The 18,089-nt window shown below is 41.4% G+C and overlaps 1 protein-coding gene across 1 annotated transcript in view; it reads left to right on the top strand.

The window, feature by feature from the left end:
* CERK (ceramide kinase) overlaps window positions 1-18,089 on the top strand; it is a 132,358-nt gene that overhangs the window by 62,523 nt on the left and 51,746 nt on the right. The window contains exons 4-8 of the mRNA XM_077470446.1: window positions 4,071-4,193; window positions 6,050-6,175; window positions 9,174-9,237; window positions 11,568-11,713; window positions 16,377-16,451. Of these exons, the coding sequence (XP_077326572.1) occupies window positions 4,071-4,193; window positions 6,050-6,175; window positions 9,174-9,237; window positions 11,568-11,713; window positions 16,377-16,451 (534 nt within the window). The remainder of the gene's footprint in view (window positions 1-4,070; window positions 4,194-6,049; window positions 6,176-9,173; window positions 9,238-11,567; window positions 11,714-16,376; window positions 16,452-18,089) is intronic.

Here is an 18,089-nt window from a genome sequence, read left to right as displayed (position 1 = left end):
TCATTTCGAGCGCGTCCCCAGGTAGGCGGGGCCCGCGAAGGAGACGTCGCTGGCCCCGCCGCCTGGTATGGACTTAAAGGGGAACCCCCAACGCCGAAAAAAATCGGCGTGGGGTCCCCCCAAGTCCACAACAGACCCTTGTCCGAGCACGCTACCCGGCCGGCCAGGAAAGGGGGGCGAGCGAGCGCCCCCCCCCCTGAGCCGTACCAGGCCGCGTGCCCTCAACATGGGGGGTGCCTTGGGGAAGGGGGGCCGCGCGGCCCCCCCACCCCAAAGCACCTTGTCCCCATGTTGATGAGGACAAGGACCTCTTCCCGACAACCCTGGCCGTTGGTTGTCGGGGTCTGCGGGCGAGGGGCTTATCGGAATCCGGGAGCCCCCTTTAATAAGGGGGCCCCCGGATACCGGCCCCCCACCCTATGTGAATGAGTACGGGGTACAATGTACCCCTACCCATTCACCTGTAAAATAAGAGTACAAAAAAAAACACAACACACGAGATAAAATACTTTATTGCACAGCTCCGGGGGTCTTCCGTCTTCGGGGGTCTTCTCGCCGGACTCCTCCGCTATCTTCTTGTAGCTCTTTTACTAGCGGAGGAGCCCGGCATTCTTCTTCGTCGCCGCGGCCTCTTCCGACTTCGGGGGTCTTGTCCCCCTCTTCGGTTCTTCTGCCGGGCCACCGCGCCTTCTTATAGCTCTTTTACAGGCGGTGGCCCGGTCTTCTGTCGCCGCTGCCGCCTTCCGTTCTTCTTCTTCTTCTTCTTCTTCTCCTTCTTCTCCTGGAGATGTTGACTCGACGCTCTCTCCGGCCACAATGCCAGGGACGCGCTGTGCGGCCATTTATATAGGGACAAGGGGCGGTGTCACATGGCTTTATGTCACATGGGTTGGTGTCACATGGTGACCCCGCCCCCTTACGATGTCACAGTCCCCATGTGACATCAACCCATGTGACCAACCCATGTGACATAAAGCCATGTGACACCGCCCCTTGTCCCTATATAAGTGGCAGCGCAGGGCGTCCCTGGCATTGCGGCCGGAGAGATCGTCGAGTCAACATCTCCTGGAGAAGAAGAAGAAGAAGAAGAACGAAAGGCGGCAGCGGCGACAGAAGACCGGAAGAGGGGGACAAGACCCCCGAAGTCGGAAGAAGAGGCCGCGGCGACGAAGAAGAATGCCGGGCTCCTCCGCTAGTAAAAGAGCTACAAGAAGATAGCTGAGGAGTCCGGCAAGAAGACCCCCGAAGACGGAATACCCTCGGAGCTGTGCAATAAAGTATTTTATCTCGTGTGTTGTGTACGGCTCAGGAGGGGGGGGGGCGCTCGCTCGCCCCCCTTTCCTGGCCGGCCGGGTAGCGGGCTCGGACAAGGGTCTGTTGTGGACTTGGGGGGGGGACCCCCACGCCGTTTTTTTTCGGCGTTGGGATTCCCCTTTAAGTCCATACCAGGCGGCGGGGCCAGCGACGTCTCCTTCGCAGGCCCCGCCTACCTGGAGACCCGCTCGAAATGAGCGGACTTTTCTCCGGGCGGGAAAAGTCCGCTCATTTCAAAAGTACGGCGGACTGGCACACACACGGCTGGATTGTCCGCCGAAATGCGAGTACGGCGGGCAGATTGTTGTGCAAACCGAAATTCTAAGTCCGCCGTACTGTCGGGTCAAAAAAGTATGCCGGAGGCTACACACGGGGGGGATTGTTTGGCGGACTTGAGTTTGCCGGACTTTTCCACCGGATTGTTTGATCGTGTGTACGCGGCATAACCTGAAGCAAGCATGCTAATCAGGAATTCTAATTTCATTCTGACAATTCTGACTCGCATGCCACAGACTTTTTCTGGGTCAGAAAATCAAGGTATCAATTGTGGCAGCCAGATAACTAGCATTTTTGGTCATTTTATAGCATGTTTCTTGTCCTGTACTCACAGGTTCACTTTAAAGTAGAACTGAGGCTAGTGGTGAAGGGAGCATTTTCTCTAAGGCCGCGTACACACGCGGGGACTGTTCGCCCAACTTTGTCCGTCAAACAGTTTCGGCAAACAGTCCGCTCAAACTTAGCATGGACGGACATGGCCACACACGACGGATGAACAGTTTGCTGAAACCGTGCGCGATGACGTGAACGGCACGTACGACGGGACGAAAAATACGACGTCCTATACACTGCATTATAACTTTCGGCGTGTAAATCCTTTCTGAGCATGCGCGGAACTTAGTTTGACGAACAAGCCTACACACGGGCGGACTGTTCGCTCAAACAAGGTTTCAGCGGACAGTTTTACGGAATTTCCGAAAAACCTTGTTCGTCAAACTGTCCGCTGAAACTGTCCGCTGAAAGCCCACACACGAGCGGACTGTCCGCCCAAACACTGTTCAGCGGACAAAGTTGGGCGAACAGTCCGCGCGTGTGTACGCGGCCTAAGGTGCAACTATGCACAGTTTACTTGCATATTATGACAAGCTTACTTTTGGTGTCCTCTGTTGCCTTCTGCTCCTCTACTGGTGTATTTGTTGTTCAACCATTGTGTAGCCAGTAATGATGCAACTCTCAAAAATGTTATCTGGGGTTTCATTATTTCAACATTAGTCTGTTGTTTGGCATAACACTGCATGGCAGTCACTGCAAAAACAACAACAACAAAAAAAAAAAGGTATAAATTAACTTTTTTTTGGCAAATGAGACATACTCTTCTACCAAAGAACTGTGCTGACTATAATTTTTTGGACCATTACGTTTCACTTTACTTCAATTCATAGGAATAATCTTAAAGTTGGGTGTGCTTATTTTAGGTCTGGTATTTCTTCTTACATCTTCTACCTAAATGCTGTGATTCTAAATGATCTTATACTATGTGTGTATATCTACACCGATTAGCCGTGACATTATGACCACTGCCAGGTTAAGGGAAATAATGTTGCATATATTTCTATAATGGCATCTAAAAGTGGGTGGGATATATTAGGCAGCACATGAACATATTGTCCTGGAAAATTATGTTCTGAAAGCCGAATAAAAGGGCAAGATAAAGATTTGAGAAACTTTGACAAAGGCTGAATTGTAATGCCTAGTCGACTGGGTTAGAACAACTCCAAAATTGCATCTTTTCTAGTTCCCCATACACATGACCGGATTTTCTGGCAGAAAAGGTCAGACAGAATAATTTCTTCTGATATTCCGATCATGTGTGGGCTTCATATGACTTTTTTTTTTTTTTCAAAAAATTCTGACGGACCTAGAAATCGAACATGTTTTAAATCTTTCTGAGGGAATCGATTCCTATTGGGAAAACCATTTGTTTGTATGCTATTCCGAAGGACCAAAAACGACTCCAGGGCAGCTATTGGCCATTGAACTTCCTTTTTCTAGTCCCGTCATTCGTCATCGTGTTCCAAAATGAACGGACTTTGGTGTGATCGTGTGTAGGCAAGTCTGTTTCAGTGGAACTCTATTGGAAAGACCGTCAGAGTTTATTCTGACAGAAAAACCGTTCGTGTGTACGCGGCATTAGATGTTTCCAGTCTGCGGTGGTGAGGACCTACCAAAAGTTGTCCAAGGAAATAGAACTGGTAAACTAGTGGCAAGAACACGGGTGGCCAATGCTCATTGATGCATATGGGGAGCAAAGGCTAGCTGTGTAGTCCAATCCCATAGAATAACTAATTTAGCTTAAATTGTTAAAAAACTTAATAATGGTTCCCATAGAAAGGAGTCAGAGCGCACAGTACTTCAGTCTTGATTTATTTGGGCCTGGTGGTAGTAGGTTGATCGTATTTTCTGATGGCAGTTGCCTCTTTCAGCAGGATAATGTGCCCTGCCCCACCTGTGCAACCTACTTGACTTAAAAGATCTGCTACAAACACCTTGGTGCAAGACACCACAGCATACTTTCAGAGTCCATGGAGTCCATGCCTCATTGTATCAGGGCTGTTTTGGTGGCAAAAGGGGGACCTACTAAATATCTCAATATTAGGTGGGTGGTCGTCATAATGTTACGGCCGATCAGTATCTATCTATTTTTCTATCCTTTTTACAGTGATGGGAACATTTTATAATAACATTTTCTGTGTTTTTAGTGCACTATGTACAGAGATCGAAGAAACATCGGTGGCGGTGCAAAGCAGTGACTTTCTGGTGCAGTGACGAGCTTCTGTGTTGCCATTGGTTGCAAGCACTTAATGATCTACTTGAGCAACAGAGTATGTTCTATAGTATACAAAAACTGTTTTGTTTTTTGTTTATATCTGAATAGTTCAACTTGAAAATTCTACCTTTTCCAAAAAAAAAAAAAAAAAAAGATTCTAGCACTTCAGTTTGAGAGTCAGAAATACCTGAAGTTACCTCAAGTCTTTTCTGGCTTGTCAACTGTCAGACTTCATACAATGTATTTTAACTCCTTGGAGTATACCACTATGTGAAATAAAAATCCCCTTTATTAAAAAGAATGTAGACCTGTGCAAGGTTCTAAGTGAACACTGATAAGTGGTTTACAAGATAGCAACTTGCAGACTTCAGAACAACAAGGCAAATATTGTTTCAGTAAAAGAGATGGTTTTCTTACTTGAATGCTAGTGTTTTGTGTATTTCTTACAAATCTGTGCAGTGACCCTGAATGGAACTGTGACACAGACCTGTCTCTGCTGCACTCTCTGTTGTACAGGTTGACTGGTCTTGTTTACGCTCCTTCCTCCAGCTTTCTGCAGGAGGGCCCCTCCGAAAGCTTTGCTTTATGCTCAAGCCAGGAGCAGAACAGTGCTGTTGTCACAGCTACCTTTACAAGGAGCTTGGTTTTGTGTGACCGCCTAGGCCAGCACATTTCAATGGGCTGCCCTATGCGTGACAAACCCTCCAAAATAAGCTCCAGCATCTTTTCGGGCAGTGAGGTACACCTGTCTTTTTACCGCACATTTGACATGTGGCCAAAATGCGCATTTCCTAGCTGCGTTTGGGATGTCATGAACAATCGATGCACCCCAAGTGTGACATTCATTGCTTAAATGTGTTCAGAAGGGCACATTTCTGCACGCGTTACTGCAAAACACAGGTGTAAGTGGGGCCTCAAGTTGATGTGTTCAAACTGAACATGATAAATATAGTAAATGCTAAAAAAATAAATGTTTTACGTTTTGGCCTCTATTTGTCCTATTTTGTACCTTTTGAAAATAGAACTATAGCCAAAAATTATTTATTCTTTTTAGAAAGTGGGAATTTTATTGCTTTCTTTGGCTCATCAAGTCCTCCTCTGGCAGCTCAGCTCACCCATCTCCCCTCCCATAGCACCTGATCTGTGTTTACATTAGATATGAGAAGGCTGCTGAGTGACTGATGAGACTGGGGGAGCTTAGCTTGCCTGAGAGCAATACTTGAATGACTTCTACCCAAGCATACTAGCATTTTTTTTTTTTATGAGCTCAAAAAATGCTATAAAATCTGGATGAAAAATTTCTGCTAGACAACGCTCCAAAAGACTACAAAAACATGTTTTTTTGCTCCTAGACACTGAAGCTCAAAAAAATAATAGCCTAATGTGGTGTGCATGAATAACACTCTTAAAGCCATAAAGCCCAAGTATTACTGTGAAGTTTGAGAATTCACTGCCCCGCAGTGGCTGCAGCTACCTTTATCAACAAGGGCTTGTTTGAATGATTTTCTTAACCTGGTCATAGGTTCACTTTAAAATCATTACCATTGATAAGTCACAAACCAGCAAGTGGTAGGTTTATGTTTTTGCTAGTTCTTAGTATAATATAGTATGTTTATGAGCTCATTGATAGGTGAAGGATTTATTTTACCATTATTTCCTCAGCTTAAGTCAGCCAAGAACAATATATATCTGAATAGAATTAGGGTGCAAGATGGCTGAAAGCCTACAGGAATTGCCACATTTTAAATAGCAATAAATTATTAGATGGACTAGAATAAAGCTGTAGGTAAAGTAGAAAACTTGATGTAACACTACTTTTTTTCCATTTGTAAAGTTAGACTAGCTGGGAATACTGGGAAAAAATAATTACAGCCAAATCCATATTTTAAAGGAATATTTGTTTTCTTACAGCTTGTAGACCAAAGCACTTACTAGTTTATATAAATCCATATGGTGGAAAGAAAAAAGGAAGGCAGATCTATGAGAAGAAGGTGGCTCCATTGTTCAGTCTTGCCTCTATCACTACAGATGTCATTGGTAAGAAGCATGGTCTTTCATCACTTCTAAAACCACAGCCATGAACACTGGAGGATGTATGGTACATAAGCTAATTTATGGCAATAATAAAGCGCGTTCCTTATCTTAACCCCTAGGTGTTGACGGTATGCAAACATGCGGCCTATTGGCGGGTGGGCCTTTGCACTGAGAGGCCGCTTATTTGCCTACCGATTTGCAGACACAGCCGTGCAGAGAGCACTCGCCAATGCATGCTTCGGCACAGTTACCGGCAGCTAAACGTTTCTGATCACTTCTTGCATTTGGAAGCTTTTGGATCATGTGACAGCCAATCATGGAGGTTACACGAACATAAACCCTGCTCCACCTCCGAGCATCTGAAACCCCTTAAAGGGCCAAAAGGCACAGGTGCCAGGGTGTTAAAGGTAACTGGCCATGAGGAGTAACACACAGATTGCCAGTGCTGACCTCTCCTTCTGAAAATACTACTTGTCATAATTGACTCTCTTGCTTCAATACTTGCCCAGGCCAAGCATTCATACAATCTCAATTCCAAAAAAGTTGGACATAAAAACAGAATGCAATTATTTGCACATCTCATAAACCCATATTTTATTCACAAAAGAGAATAGAAGACATCTCAAATGTTTAAACAGTAAGAATGTACCATTTTAAGGAAAAAAATGTTTTAAAATTTATGGCAGCAACTTGTTTCAAAAAAGTTCACAATGTGACCCCATCCAAAAACTTAAGGGTGCCCCTTCAGGCTCAGGTAGGTCTTAAATTGCGGTCAGCTGCTTGGAGTGCAAGCAGGGCAAGGGCTCCATAGAAGTTTATGAAGAATGGAAAAACATCCCAAGAGCCACACATCACATAAAACCCTCATGTAAGGAGTAGAAGCAGCTTCAGTCTGAACTGGGCAAAACAATTTCAAATGTTGCTCAAAATAAAATTGCAAATACTTTAAATATATCATCATCTACAATACATAATAAAAATCCTGGGGCCCTCAGATGGCACTGCATTAAAAACAGGCATGATTCTGTGATGGACATCACTGCATTGCTCAGGAATGCTTAAAAAAAATAACTGTCTGTGAACACAGTTGCCCGTTCCATCAAAAAATGCAAGAAAGCTCTGTCATGCAAAGAAGCTATAGCTGAACATTATCCAGAAATGCCACCGTCTTCTCTGGGCTGAAGCTCATTTAAAATTGTCTGTTGCAAATTGGAAAACTGTTCTGTGGTTAGGCATTTTTTGGCAACCATTTGCGACACTTCCTCCTACTAAACATGAAAGGGAGCCTCTGGATTGTCATCAGCATTTAATTCAAATGCCTGCATCTCTGATGGTATGGGGTGCATTACTGTCTATGGAATGGGTGGCTTGCACATCTGGAAAGCCACCATCAATGCCAAAAGATATATCTAGGTTTTAGAGCAGCATATGCTCAGGCAAGAACTGCCACTTTTGTTGGACAGCTCAGTCTGTTAAAGAAAATAGAAAAATGGACTTCCTGACCGGATTACTAGGTGAAAATAAAGGCAAAAAACACTTAAAGAAAAAACAAATGCAGCCACCACATATAAGATTTGGTAAGCTGCAATATGTTTTTGGGTTTAGTACTGATTTAACCTTCTGCTTAGTGTTTGTACTTGTATGACTTTAGCACATTTGTTAGATTGTAAACCTCTCAGAAGAAACTAATGTTAAAGCGGAGCTCCACCCAAAAGGGGAAGTCTTGCTCGTTTGCCTCCCTCCGCTGCCATATTTGGCACCTTTTAGGGGGGAGCAGGTTAGTTTTGACAGGTTTGACTCCTCCCACCGCTGTCCTCTGATTCACAGAGCACAATGTGATATGTGCAGTAGGGAACTGGAGATGGCAGGCCAGCATCTGATAGCCGATTGAAGAATCGGCTTGGGTGAAGACATCGCTGGATTCCTGGACAGGTGAGTGCTCTAAAATTTACAGGCAGCAGCTACAGTATTTGTAGCTGCTGACTTTTTTATTTGTTTATGCAGGAGTCTGGATCTCCTCTTTAAGATTCTGTATAATTTATGTACTATGTTGTTGCTATACAATGTTTTTAAATATTATACTTAAAATATAATAGGTTTAGCTTAAATTATAGTCTTTGTATGCTGATAAAATGTTTTTTTCTGGCTGCTAAGGGTAATGTGGGGAAAATATCAATAGGTTTTCTGAAGGATTCTGGCTAAAATATGCAATAAAGTACTTTTAGAAACTTCTCAAGAAAAAAAAATCAGGTTGTGCTATGAGTTTGATGTGGTTTGTATATATTATGGGCTGGTTCACACCACAAAAATGCACTCCAGATCCGTTACGGATGCTTTTCTGCAAGCGTGGTTTTGATGGGTTTTTGTGTGCCCCGGTGCATTTTTGATGCATTACCAGATGCTTTTTTTTTTTTCTTCCTCCTGTGTTTTTTTTTTTTGTTTGTGTACTGCGTTCCAGTGCATTTTTTTCACGTGTTTTACCGTGCTCCAGTACAGTCCAATGCAGGAAATAAAATGCACTGGACTGCATGTGGTGTGAACTGGCCCTATGTGTTTAACATGCCTCCTATTCCTTTTGTGTTATTCAATTTAGGAACAGGTGTGTCTGGTTTAACATAAAGACTTTAAAACATTTATTATGTTCATTTTGTAGCTTTAAATTGTCATAATGCTTTTTCATCATATGATCATTTGTCCACTTAAATTGCAATTATACAGTTGTGTGCTTTTAAATGATAATGTGTTTGTACCATAAATATATATTTAGTAAAGATTTAGATTTTGAAAAGATTCTTTGTTTGAGTGTTTAATGAGGAATTTGTAAACGATAAATCTTTGCTTCATAGGCTGTTATACACGTGAGGTTCATACTTGAATAGTTCCCATTTTGTCTTTTATGAAAACTGCTAAATTAAATTCAGCATCCTTCGGTGTCAACTGATAAATGTCATTTACAACTAAATCGTTTCTTCTGTGCTGTAATCTTTTATTTTCTTCACAGTGACAGAATATGCAAACCATGCTAGAGATAATCTTTATGAAGTCAATCTGGATAAATATGATGGGTGGGTATTACATGGCAAAAAATGTATTTTATTTCTTTTAACATGTTATAATTGTAAACAAAAAGAAGGAAGGGAAAAGGTTTGGGACTTTAAATGAGGTATACATATAATATGTGCCTTCATCCCTGGTTCAAATGAATAATAGAAAGGAAGTTGGGACTATGTATGAGTGGCACAAGGACTAAATGATCTTATTCACATAAAAGAGGGTATAGAATCACACTTAGTATGCAGTACATTAAAAGTCACTACATATTGTAAATGTCGAAAGAAGTACAGTTCATAGAATAATTAAATAAGGTTGCATCCTATCTGCGTGCTTCATGTAAAGACACTTCATCAGGAATGGATGCATCCATTAGTCTGTAAAACAAATAAATCTAGATACTGGTAAGTTCTGGTAAGAACTCCAGTATCAAGGAAAGGCAATGGAAATTGATACAGTCTCATTACTTACACGGGACTGGAAAACAAATGTAAAACTGCAACCAGGGCGGACACTGGAATGAGTCGTCTGGTCCGGGAGCTGAGGAAGCCACACTGCACACGGTGTGAACACCCAAACATAAACACACTCACCAGAAAGTTAGGTTCCCCATATGGTGTGGGTGGTAACACAAGCTAAGGCTCCAAGGGAGTCTGTGAAAACAAAGGGGGGGTATGCTATACAGAGCTTGCTTCTAATAATGATGGTGTGAACCAAGTGAAGACCAAATCCAGTGAGAAGATGTGAGTAAAAGGAGTAAAAGAGAACGATATTATACCAGTAGGAACCAAAGGACCTTACCCAAGTGAATGAGGCAAAGGTACAAAGTGTGTAAGACAGTCATGGATATGAACACCAGAATACTTGAAGAAACGAAAAATTGTGTACAGCAAAAAAGAATCCAAATGTACCAAGGGGACTACCTCATGGATAAATGTATCAGGTGACAACATGCGCAAAATCTAAAACGTGACCATGGGTGCAGGTAAAAGCATAAACAGTAGGGCATCCTTGGGGCATCAAGCCCACCCACGGGTAACCTCCAGCGGCACACTAGGCACGATAGAGGAGGAGAGGCATCCACCTCTGGGCGGCACCGCCGTCTGTGATGGTGCAGAGAAGCTCCCTCTATGAATCAGCTGAAGTGTGGAAAGAAGCACGCATCGTGATGTCAGAGTGACGCCTAATATGAAGCGATGGGCGTGGCGCAGATGTACAGCGAGCAGAACCGCCCACCCCCGAAGAGGGAGGAGGGCGAAGGCGCCAAGTGTGCGTCGCAGCCCCCCGAGCAATAAGCGGCCCCACAAATGCAGGTGTTTAGCTGCCAATTGCCTCATACAAAGCTCCAACTTCCTTTCTATTATTCATGTTATAATTGTATGGTAAAATAATGAATGCAAATAAAATAATGAATGCAACTTAGTGAATTTACCATACTGTCTGCCAGAACTTCATACCGATATCCTAAGTTTCGTTTTCATTTTGTGTTCAATTTTATATTTATGGTTTGCAATATATGAACAATTTAAAAAAGAGAAGGAGTTGTGCTCAACTAAGCATTCAAAAAGAAATGATCATATATTTTATATTATGATAAAAATGGTTAAATGGTTTCTTCTACAGCTCTCTGGTATTCCTGAAGCTACTTTTGCACATATAGCTCAGGATTATGAGAAGTCTAATCTATCCTTTTTGCATTTTGGATTCCACTTAATATTTTTTTAAACTTTTGAAAATGTATTTTGCACTATATGGTTTTGTGATTTATTTGTAATTCTTTGTCACAGGTGCTGATTATTTTATTATTTCCATTTGGGGTTGTCCACTGCACCTTGACTTTATACCATGATACTGGCTCCTGTTCTAGTCTTGCTATGCTTTCACATTCTGGATACCTATACAACCTCTTATTGAGTGGTAGATGGCACAGACTTTAATGTCCATCTTGCTATTAAGATTATTATTAGGTTGTCTCCTGTATGCATAGAATGCAGGAAGGTAAAAAAAAACTTGAGCCTTTAGAACCACTTTAAGCATCGCTTTCATAGAGTCCTTGACTAACCAATATTTCTTGTTTTCTAAACAAATTATTAGGTTTACCAAGAAATCAATAGACATTGCATATGTTCTTACAAAAAAAAAAGTTTGATATTTTTCAATGGACCTTCTAAATACTAAATCATGAAATTATTCCTGTTACATCTTCATTGCGTTAATATGTGTATATTTTGTGTGTGTCAGTGTTAAGTGAAAGCCAAAGTATATGGTTATGTTTGTTGGTATTTATTCATTCACAACATGACAGCTGTATAACTGTTATAACTGAGACGTTTTATCACTGCAGCATTGTTTGTGTTGGTGGCGATGGAATGTTCAGTGAAGTGCTTCATGGCCTTATAGGCCGAGTACAAAAGGATACTGGTGTTGATCATAACAATCCTAAAATTCCATTATCTCAGTGCTATATGAGGATTGGCATTATTCCTGCTGGTAAGTTGGCTTTTTATGTTCATTGTAACCTCCATGTTTTGCTTTGTTTGTGGTTTTGTGATACTGCCCTTTCTGCTCAGTGAAGCAGCTAATTTTATTATTCCATATGTGACCTTGCTATGATAATTTCAACTATAGACCAAAACTAGCATATCAAAATTAATATATATTTGGGATCAAATTCACATCAATGAGGATTCAACTGGTTGCATTCACACCCTTTAGGTTTCTGCCTGTGTGCAAGGTCATGTGCCCTACCTCATTAATTAAGTCAAGCTTTTTCTACATTCATTTTATTTGCAATGTTCTATTTTATCAATTGCACACAAATTAGTAATATTTCCCCAGACAAAATTATAGACATTAGTTACTGAAATTGAATATTATTTGGTGCTAAGTGTTTTGACACTGCCATCCTTTTAATGAGCATTTTAGAATTGCTCAGGCAAGTACTTACCAATCTCTGTTTGTAAAAGAAAAGTGTGCTATTTGTATTTCTTTGTTGCAGAAACTTTCAGTGCAATGAAAAACGGTTTATATTCACATGAACAATGTTAATGTGGGCCGCAGTATTAAATTGGAAGTAAAGGCAAAACCTAACGCTAAACCTGCTCCCATCCCCATTCTAAGCCTAATCTATTTAACCCTGTAATGAAAAGGTCGCCTATTTTGAAGCTGTTCCTGTCCGGTCTCCAGCGGTGCCTTCTGTGTGCAGGAGAAAACTGACAATGGCTGGGAAATGCTTGGGAAGTGATGTTATCCATAGACTTACTGTGGGGCTTCCATTATAGGCTGCCTCTCCTACACTTTGAAGCTGATGCTGACAGTTCAGCCTTTGACCGGAGCAGGAGCAGAACATTATTTGCAACATGCATGTAGGTGTTTAATCAAGGGGCAGATCCAGGAACCAAACCCCCCCCCTGGGGCGGACATGGGAGCTAGTAATAGCCCGAGGGCACTCTGAGGTTGAAACTGTAACAAGATATGCCCAAAATCTAAGGAGTAGTTAAAATGAATTGGGGACAACATTACCACAAAACAGGGAGTCACTACACTTGGCAAAGAGATATTGCACGTGAGGTAAGATGGAGTCCCAGAGTAGCTCAATGGCCTTAAAACAACCATAAATAAAGTTGGTAAAGATATTTGGCAATTATGTGGTCTGAAAAAGAAAGGGGTCTTAAAATTGCTCTTTAAGGAAGGGCATCACTCCTCTTAAACCCGGTCTCCCAACTGTGCAGGGAAACCCATTGGTAGTGCCCAATGCAGCAGCTGCTTTCAGTAGAGGCATAGGACCCGTAGAAGAGGCAGAGTCTCGTCCCCCAGATCTGACCCGTCACAATCAGGAGAGCGCATGCCCACCATGAAAAAGTAAGCCAAGGCAGCCAGCAAGACCTTCTGCACTTCGTGTGCTTCCCCTGCTGCAGGAAAAGCCCATTGGGACATACTCTCCCCGGACCCATTTAACCGAAATAAGGCACAGTGTATAAATTTGTTCATTAACTCATTAAAATATCAAGGTAAATCTTTACATGATTGGGTAAGCGAGCAGTACATGTACAGATATTTCTGAACATTCACTGTACAACAGGCATTTTCACTGAAACAAAGACAAGTACCATGATCTTATTTTTTACAAAACCTCTTGATAGTCACCTGGCCTCGTGAGTGCAAGGTTTTGGACCATGTTTTACCCATGCTTAATTATAAAAAAGAATTTACTCCCAGGATCTATCATGGCTCCGTTTAACCACTTAAGCCCCGGACCAATTTGCAGCCAAAGGACCAGGCCCCTTTTTGCGAATTTGGCACTGCATTGATTTAACTGACAATTGCGCGGCCGTGCGACGTGGCTCCCAAAAGATGTCACTGGTCCCAAAAAAGTGTCAGAAGTGTCCGATCTGTTTGCCACAATGTCGCAGTCACGATAAAAATCGCTGACTACCGCTATTACTAGAAAAAAATAATAAAAATGGCATAAATCTATCCCCTATTTTGTAGATGCTATAACGTTTGCACAAACCAATCAATATATGCTTATTGCAATTTTTTTTTACCAAAAATTTGTAGAAGAATACATATCTGCCTAAACTGAGGAAAAAATGTGTGTGTTTTAAAAACAATTGGGGATATTTATTAAAGCAAAAAATGTTCGCTCTTTTTTTTGTTTATAGCTCAAAAAAAATGTAAAAAAATAAACCTCAGAGGTGATCAAATACCACTAAAAGAAAGCTCTATTTGTGAGGAAAAAAGGACATCAATTTTGTTTGGGTGCAACACCGCTCAATTTTCAGTTAAAGCGATGCAGTGCCTTATCTGAAATAATTGTCTGGTCAGGAAGGGGGTAAATTCTTCCGGAGGGCTGAAGTGGTTACCTAAAGCAGCTCCTGTTCTCTCAGCCTCCATCCATCACTGTTTTGCTTCTCACTCCGCTCTGCTATTAAAAGGAGAGCAGTGGCGGCTAGGAGGAAGCATCGGCACAGCCCTGTTCGTGATCTACCCGTCGGCTTCCCACGATCGGCGTGTTGCCGAACCCAGATGTAGATGATAATATATTAGAACCGAATAACACAAATTCCTAGTGATTTAGTTAAGGACGTAAGGCAGTGTCAGTGTTCTGTGATGTCTCGTTTGATTCATTCGAGACAGGTTTTTCTTGTCTTCCGGTATTTTTAGTGAGAATGTCCTAAAAAGAAAGTTTCTTGACAAAATCAAAGGTTTTACAATAAGTCTCTTTTTCTACCTCAAAATAAAAAAAAGTGTTCAGAGTGTTTTTTTTTTTTCTTTAAATTATACCATTTAAATATAAGGTATATGTAAAAATATAATCTCTCTCTCTCTCTCTCTATCTATATATATATATATATATATATATATATATATATATATATATATATATAGCCATTTTTAAAGGGGAACAGTTCAGTTACTTTTTTGCTGCTTTCTCAAATGCACTGTTATACCCTTATCAAATGTATTTCCACTGATAATATAGCTATCCCTTATTAGTCACCCGGGCGCCCCGTTTTACTTTCATACACAGCACAATTTTTTTCCCGAGGTCTTGACTTATTGCAACAAACTCAAAATATAATAAATACCACAGAAATCCTACTGCTCCTGTAAGGCTAAGGTTTTATTAGTAATATGTCAAAGACTGAGATTTATCTGATGTGTTGACTTGAGCGTATAGTTCTATTGAAGCACCATTTTTTTTGCCTAAGAGCTGCACAGACTAATCCTTTCTTGAGAAACATATGCCCTTGGAATTACATTAAACTTTTTATGTGGGCAGTGATAGAATTAGGGCTGCTGCTGCACAGCGTTTTGATCCATTGCTGCTTTTACTACAAGCTTAGTAAAAGTGGATTTAACATACAGTAGCTTGAGCTGGGCAGTGTTCCCAGTTCCTCTCTGCAGAAAAGGGGGAATAAATGAAACTTGACAATTTTCTGTCTCCCCTCAACTAAAGCATCTTCTATTTTAAGACTGTGAAGTCTGATCTAACATCCAATTCTGCTATGGACTTTTCATCTAATACTTGGCTATTGGATTCTTTGCGATGGTACTTTTTTTTTTTTTTTGAACATGGTGATGATGAGAAATGCTTGTTCATATCGTAATTACTACTTCTTTTTCATAGTATATTTATTTACAGATGTAGGTCAACCGTCTCATAAAAATCAAAACATGGTAGTATTAAACACAGTTGTGAATATTTATCTTTTGTTAATTTCATTAAAGCAGAAATGTACCCATAACTTGATTAAAAAAATGTTTATTAGCAAGGAACATACATTCCACATTATTTATTATGCTGCCAAAATTAGTGTGTGCTGTAAATTGCCTATAGCGTTGCTCCTGTTTCTGCTTGCTGGAGGCTGCCATTTTGTTGATGCCCAGTTCCTCTGAACAGCAGTAAATCATAAAGTGGAACTAACCCATCAATTTAACGGTTTCAAAAAACATTTACATTTTTGGAATGCCAAGATTGCTAACTGTCACATTTGCTTGTGTTTGCAACCAAACCGTCAAACCATCAAATGGCTGGTGTCATAACTGATCACATGTGCAGCACCATGCCAGTTGCAGCTCAGACAGAAGCAGCTTCCTTGATTGATTGTAAAAGATAGGAGGGTTTAATTCTGCTTTAAGACTGCCAGCAGGTGACCTTTGCAAACTCGGCAGTGTCTAAAAATGCCTAGAATGGGAGAGCAACTGAGCATGTGCTGAGCAAGATTAGACCGTGTATTACTGGACATTATACAGTAAAGACACTTATTTTTAATGTTCTACATAGCTATACCTGCAAAGGGGCCAGACTGAAGTGATGTAGCAGAACTAAAGTTCATTTTTAAGGATTAGATAGTTTAGCATTAGTGTAAAGGTACCCATGAACTAGAAGGTGCACAGGGAGTTGTGCTTGGCTCATTCCAGCATTTCTGGGTATGAAGAGATATAAATAGGAGAGAGGGGCGACAGACTCTGCATGTTAGTGCCATGAAACAATTGTAATAGTAACAGCCTGTTCATGTGATTCTCATGTAGTATAGTCAACTGGCAGTCATGTGCAGTTCTTCTTTTGCAAAAAGCTAATATTCCGTTTTTGTAATTTGGTCTGATGGCGAGTGTTTGTTTTTTTTCTTTTTTTTTTCTTTTTTAGGTTCTACAGACTGTGTTTGTTTTGCTACTGTGGGAATCAGTGATCCAGTAACTTCAGCTTTGCACATCATATTGGGTAGGTACTGTGCAGTTTGTGGTCTACTGCTCTGAAATATAAAACTGGAGAGTAAAAATGTGTAGTCTGCATGTTTATTATCCACCTTTACCTGATATACCGTAGGCCATATTTAATAACCTATAAAAAAATATTTTGTACATAAATCGGTGACTTGTACAACATATATCACCTTGAACAGCGTTATTTCGGAAGTTCACTTTTCTGGCACGCCGTTTTTAGTTCAGTTCAGATTAGTTTAGTTTACACATATGCCCTCCTGCAGGTTTAAAGAGGAAGTAAACCCTGATGGGTTTACTTCCTCTTTGTCTCCCTGCAAAGGTAAAGCATAATGGGATACTGCGCATAGTAGCCCATTATGTGTCACTTACCTGACACAGGAGCCAGTGATGTCACCGCTGTCCCCTGTAGTTCGGAGCATCCATCTTCTTGCCACTCAACGCGCCGGAGCAGCGATGACGTCGCTCCCACACATGCGCGTGGGACCCGCCACTAACGGCATATCGCCGTTGGCAGCGACATGCTGCTAACGGCGTAGACAGCTGTGGCTGTCTTTTAGTAAATATCTCCTAAACCGTGTAGGTTTAGGAGATATTTCTTGGACCTACAGGTAAGCCATAAAGTGGTTTATAAGGGTTTACAACCACTTTAAGTCATAATGTACTAGTGTGCACTGCATACTAGTACATTATGACAGACTAGCATAGAAACCAAGCCCTCCAGCACTGCACTGTCATGGCTCTCCCTGGTCCCCAACACTTCCATCTTTGCCGGTCTTCCTTCCGGGTTTCGTATCTTCAGGCGCTTGAATGGCTAGGCCAAGGTAACGTCACTCCCACACATGCACTTGGGAGTCGCGTTGCCGCTGCAAACGGAACGGGCCCTAAATGTGGTCTGAGCGGAGCATATGTGGGTCAGATCACATTACTCACTGAAAGCAAAGGGGGATATTTATCACAGAAGAGCCCCTTCAGCTATAAAAATCCTGCCTGCCTGCGGTTTTTGTAACTCCTTACTTTACTACCACTTTAAATGCACATTTTTAGCTAATATGCCGTCATGTTATATATTCTGAAGGCAATAATATAGATGTTATTAGTGTCTTTGTGCATGAAACAACTTTCTTTATGAATTAAAAAAGTAGCCATTTGGGATATGCAGGTTTGTGGTCATCCATTTGTTTTATAACAATAACTATCCGCAGTGAGCTTGAAGAGCATCTTGCTGTAGCAGGCAGATGTGAACCGACCTAGATTATGATTATTTAAGCAATATTCACATTTTCCCTTGCACTTGGAAAAATGGACAACTGCACTAGTTATAACTTCTCTATGGTGAAAATGTTAAATCATACGGGGGTAAAATAAGTATTGAACGTGACACCATCTTTCTAGGTAACAATAGTTTTAAAGGTGCTATTAACATGACATTTTCACTATGACGGTAACAACCCATGCGGTCTATACATAAAAAGAAATAAGTTCAGAAATTAAATTACACTATATTACCAAAAGTATAGGGGCACCTGCCTTTACGTGCACATGAACTTTAATGGCATCCCAGTCTTCGTCTGTAGGGTTCAATATTGAGTTGGCCCACCCTTTGTAGCTATAACAGCTTCAACTCTTCTTGAAAGGC

This window comes from Lithobates pipiens, unplaced genomic scaffold (genome assembly GCF_037356315.1).
Source record: "Lithobates pipiens isolate NorthernLeopardFrog02 unplaced genomic scaffold, aLitPip1_a1.2 Scaffold_8, whole genome shotgun sequence".
Classification (NCBI taxonomy): Eukaryota; Metazoa; Chordata; class Amphibia; order Anura; family Ranidae; genus Lithobates; species Lithobates pipiens.
The sequence above is the reverse complement of the archived record's forward strand: the minus strand, read 5'-3'. Positions and strand labels throughout refer to the sequence as shown.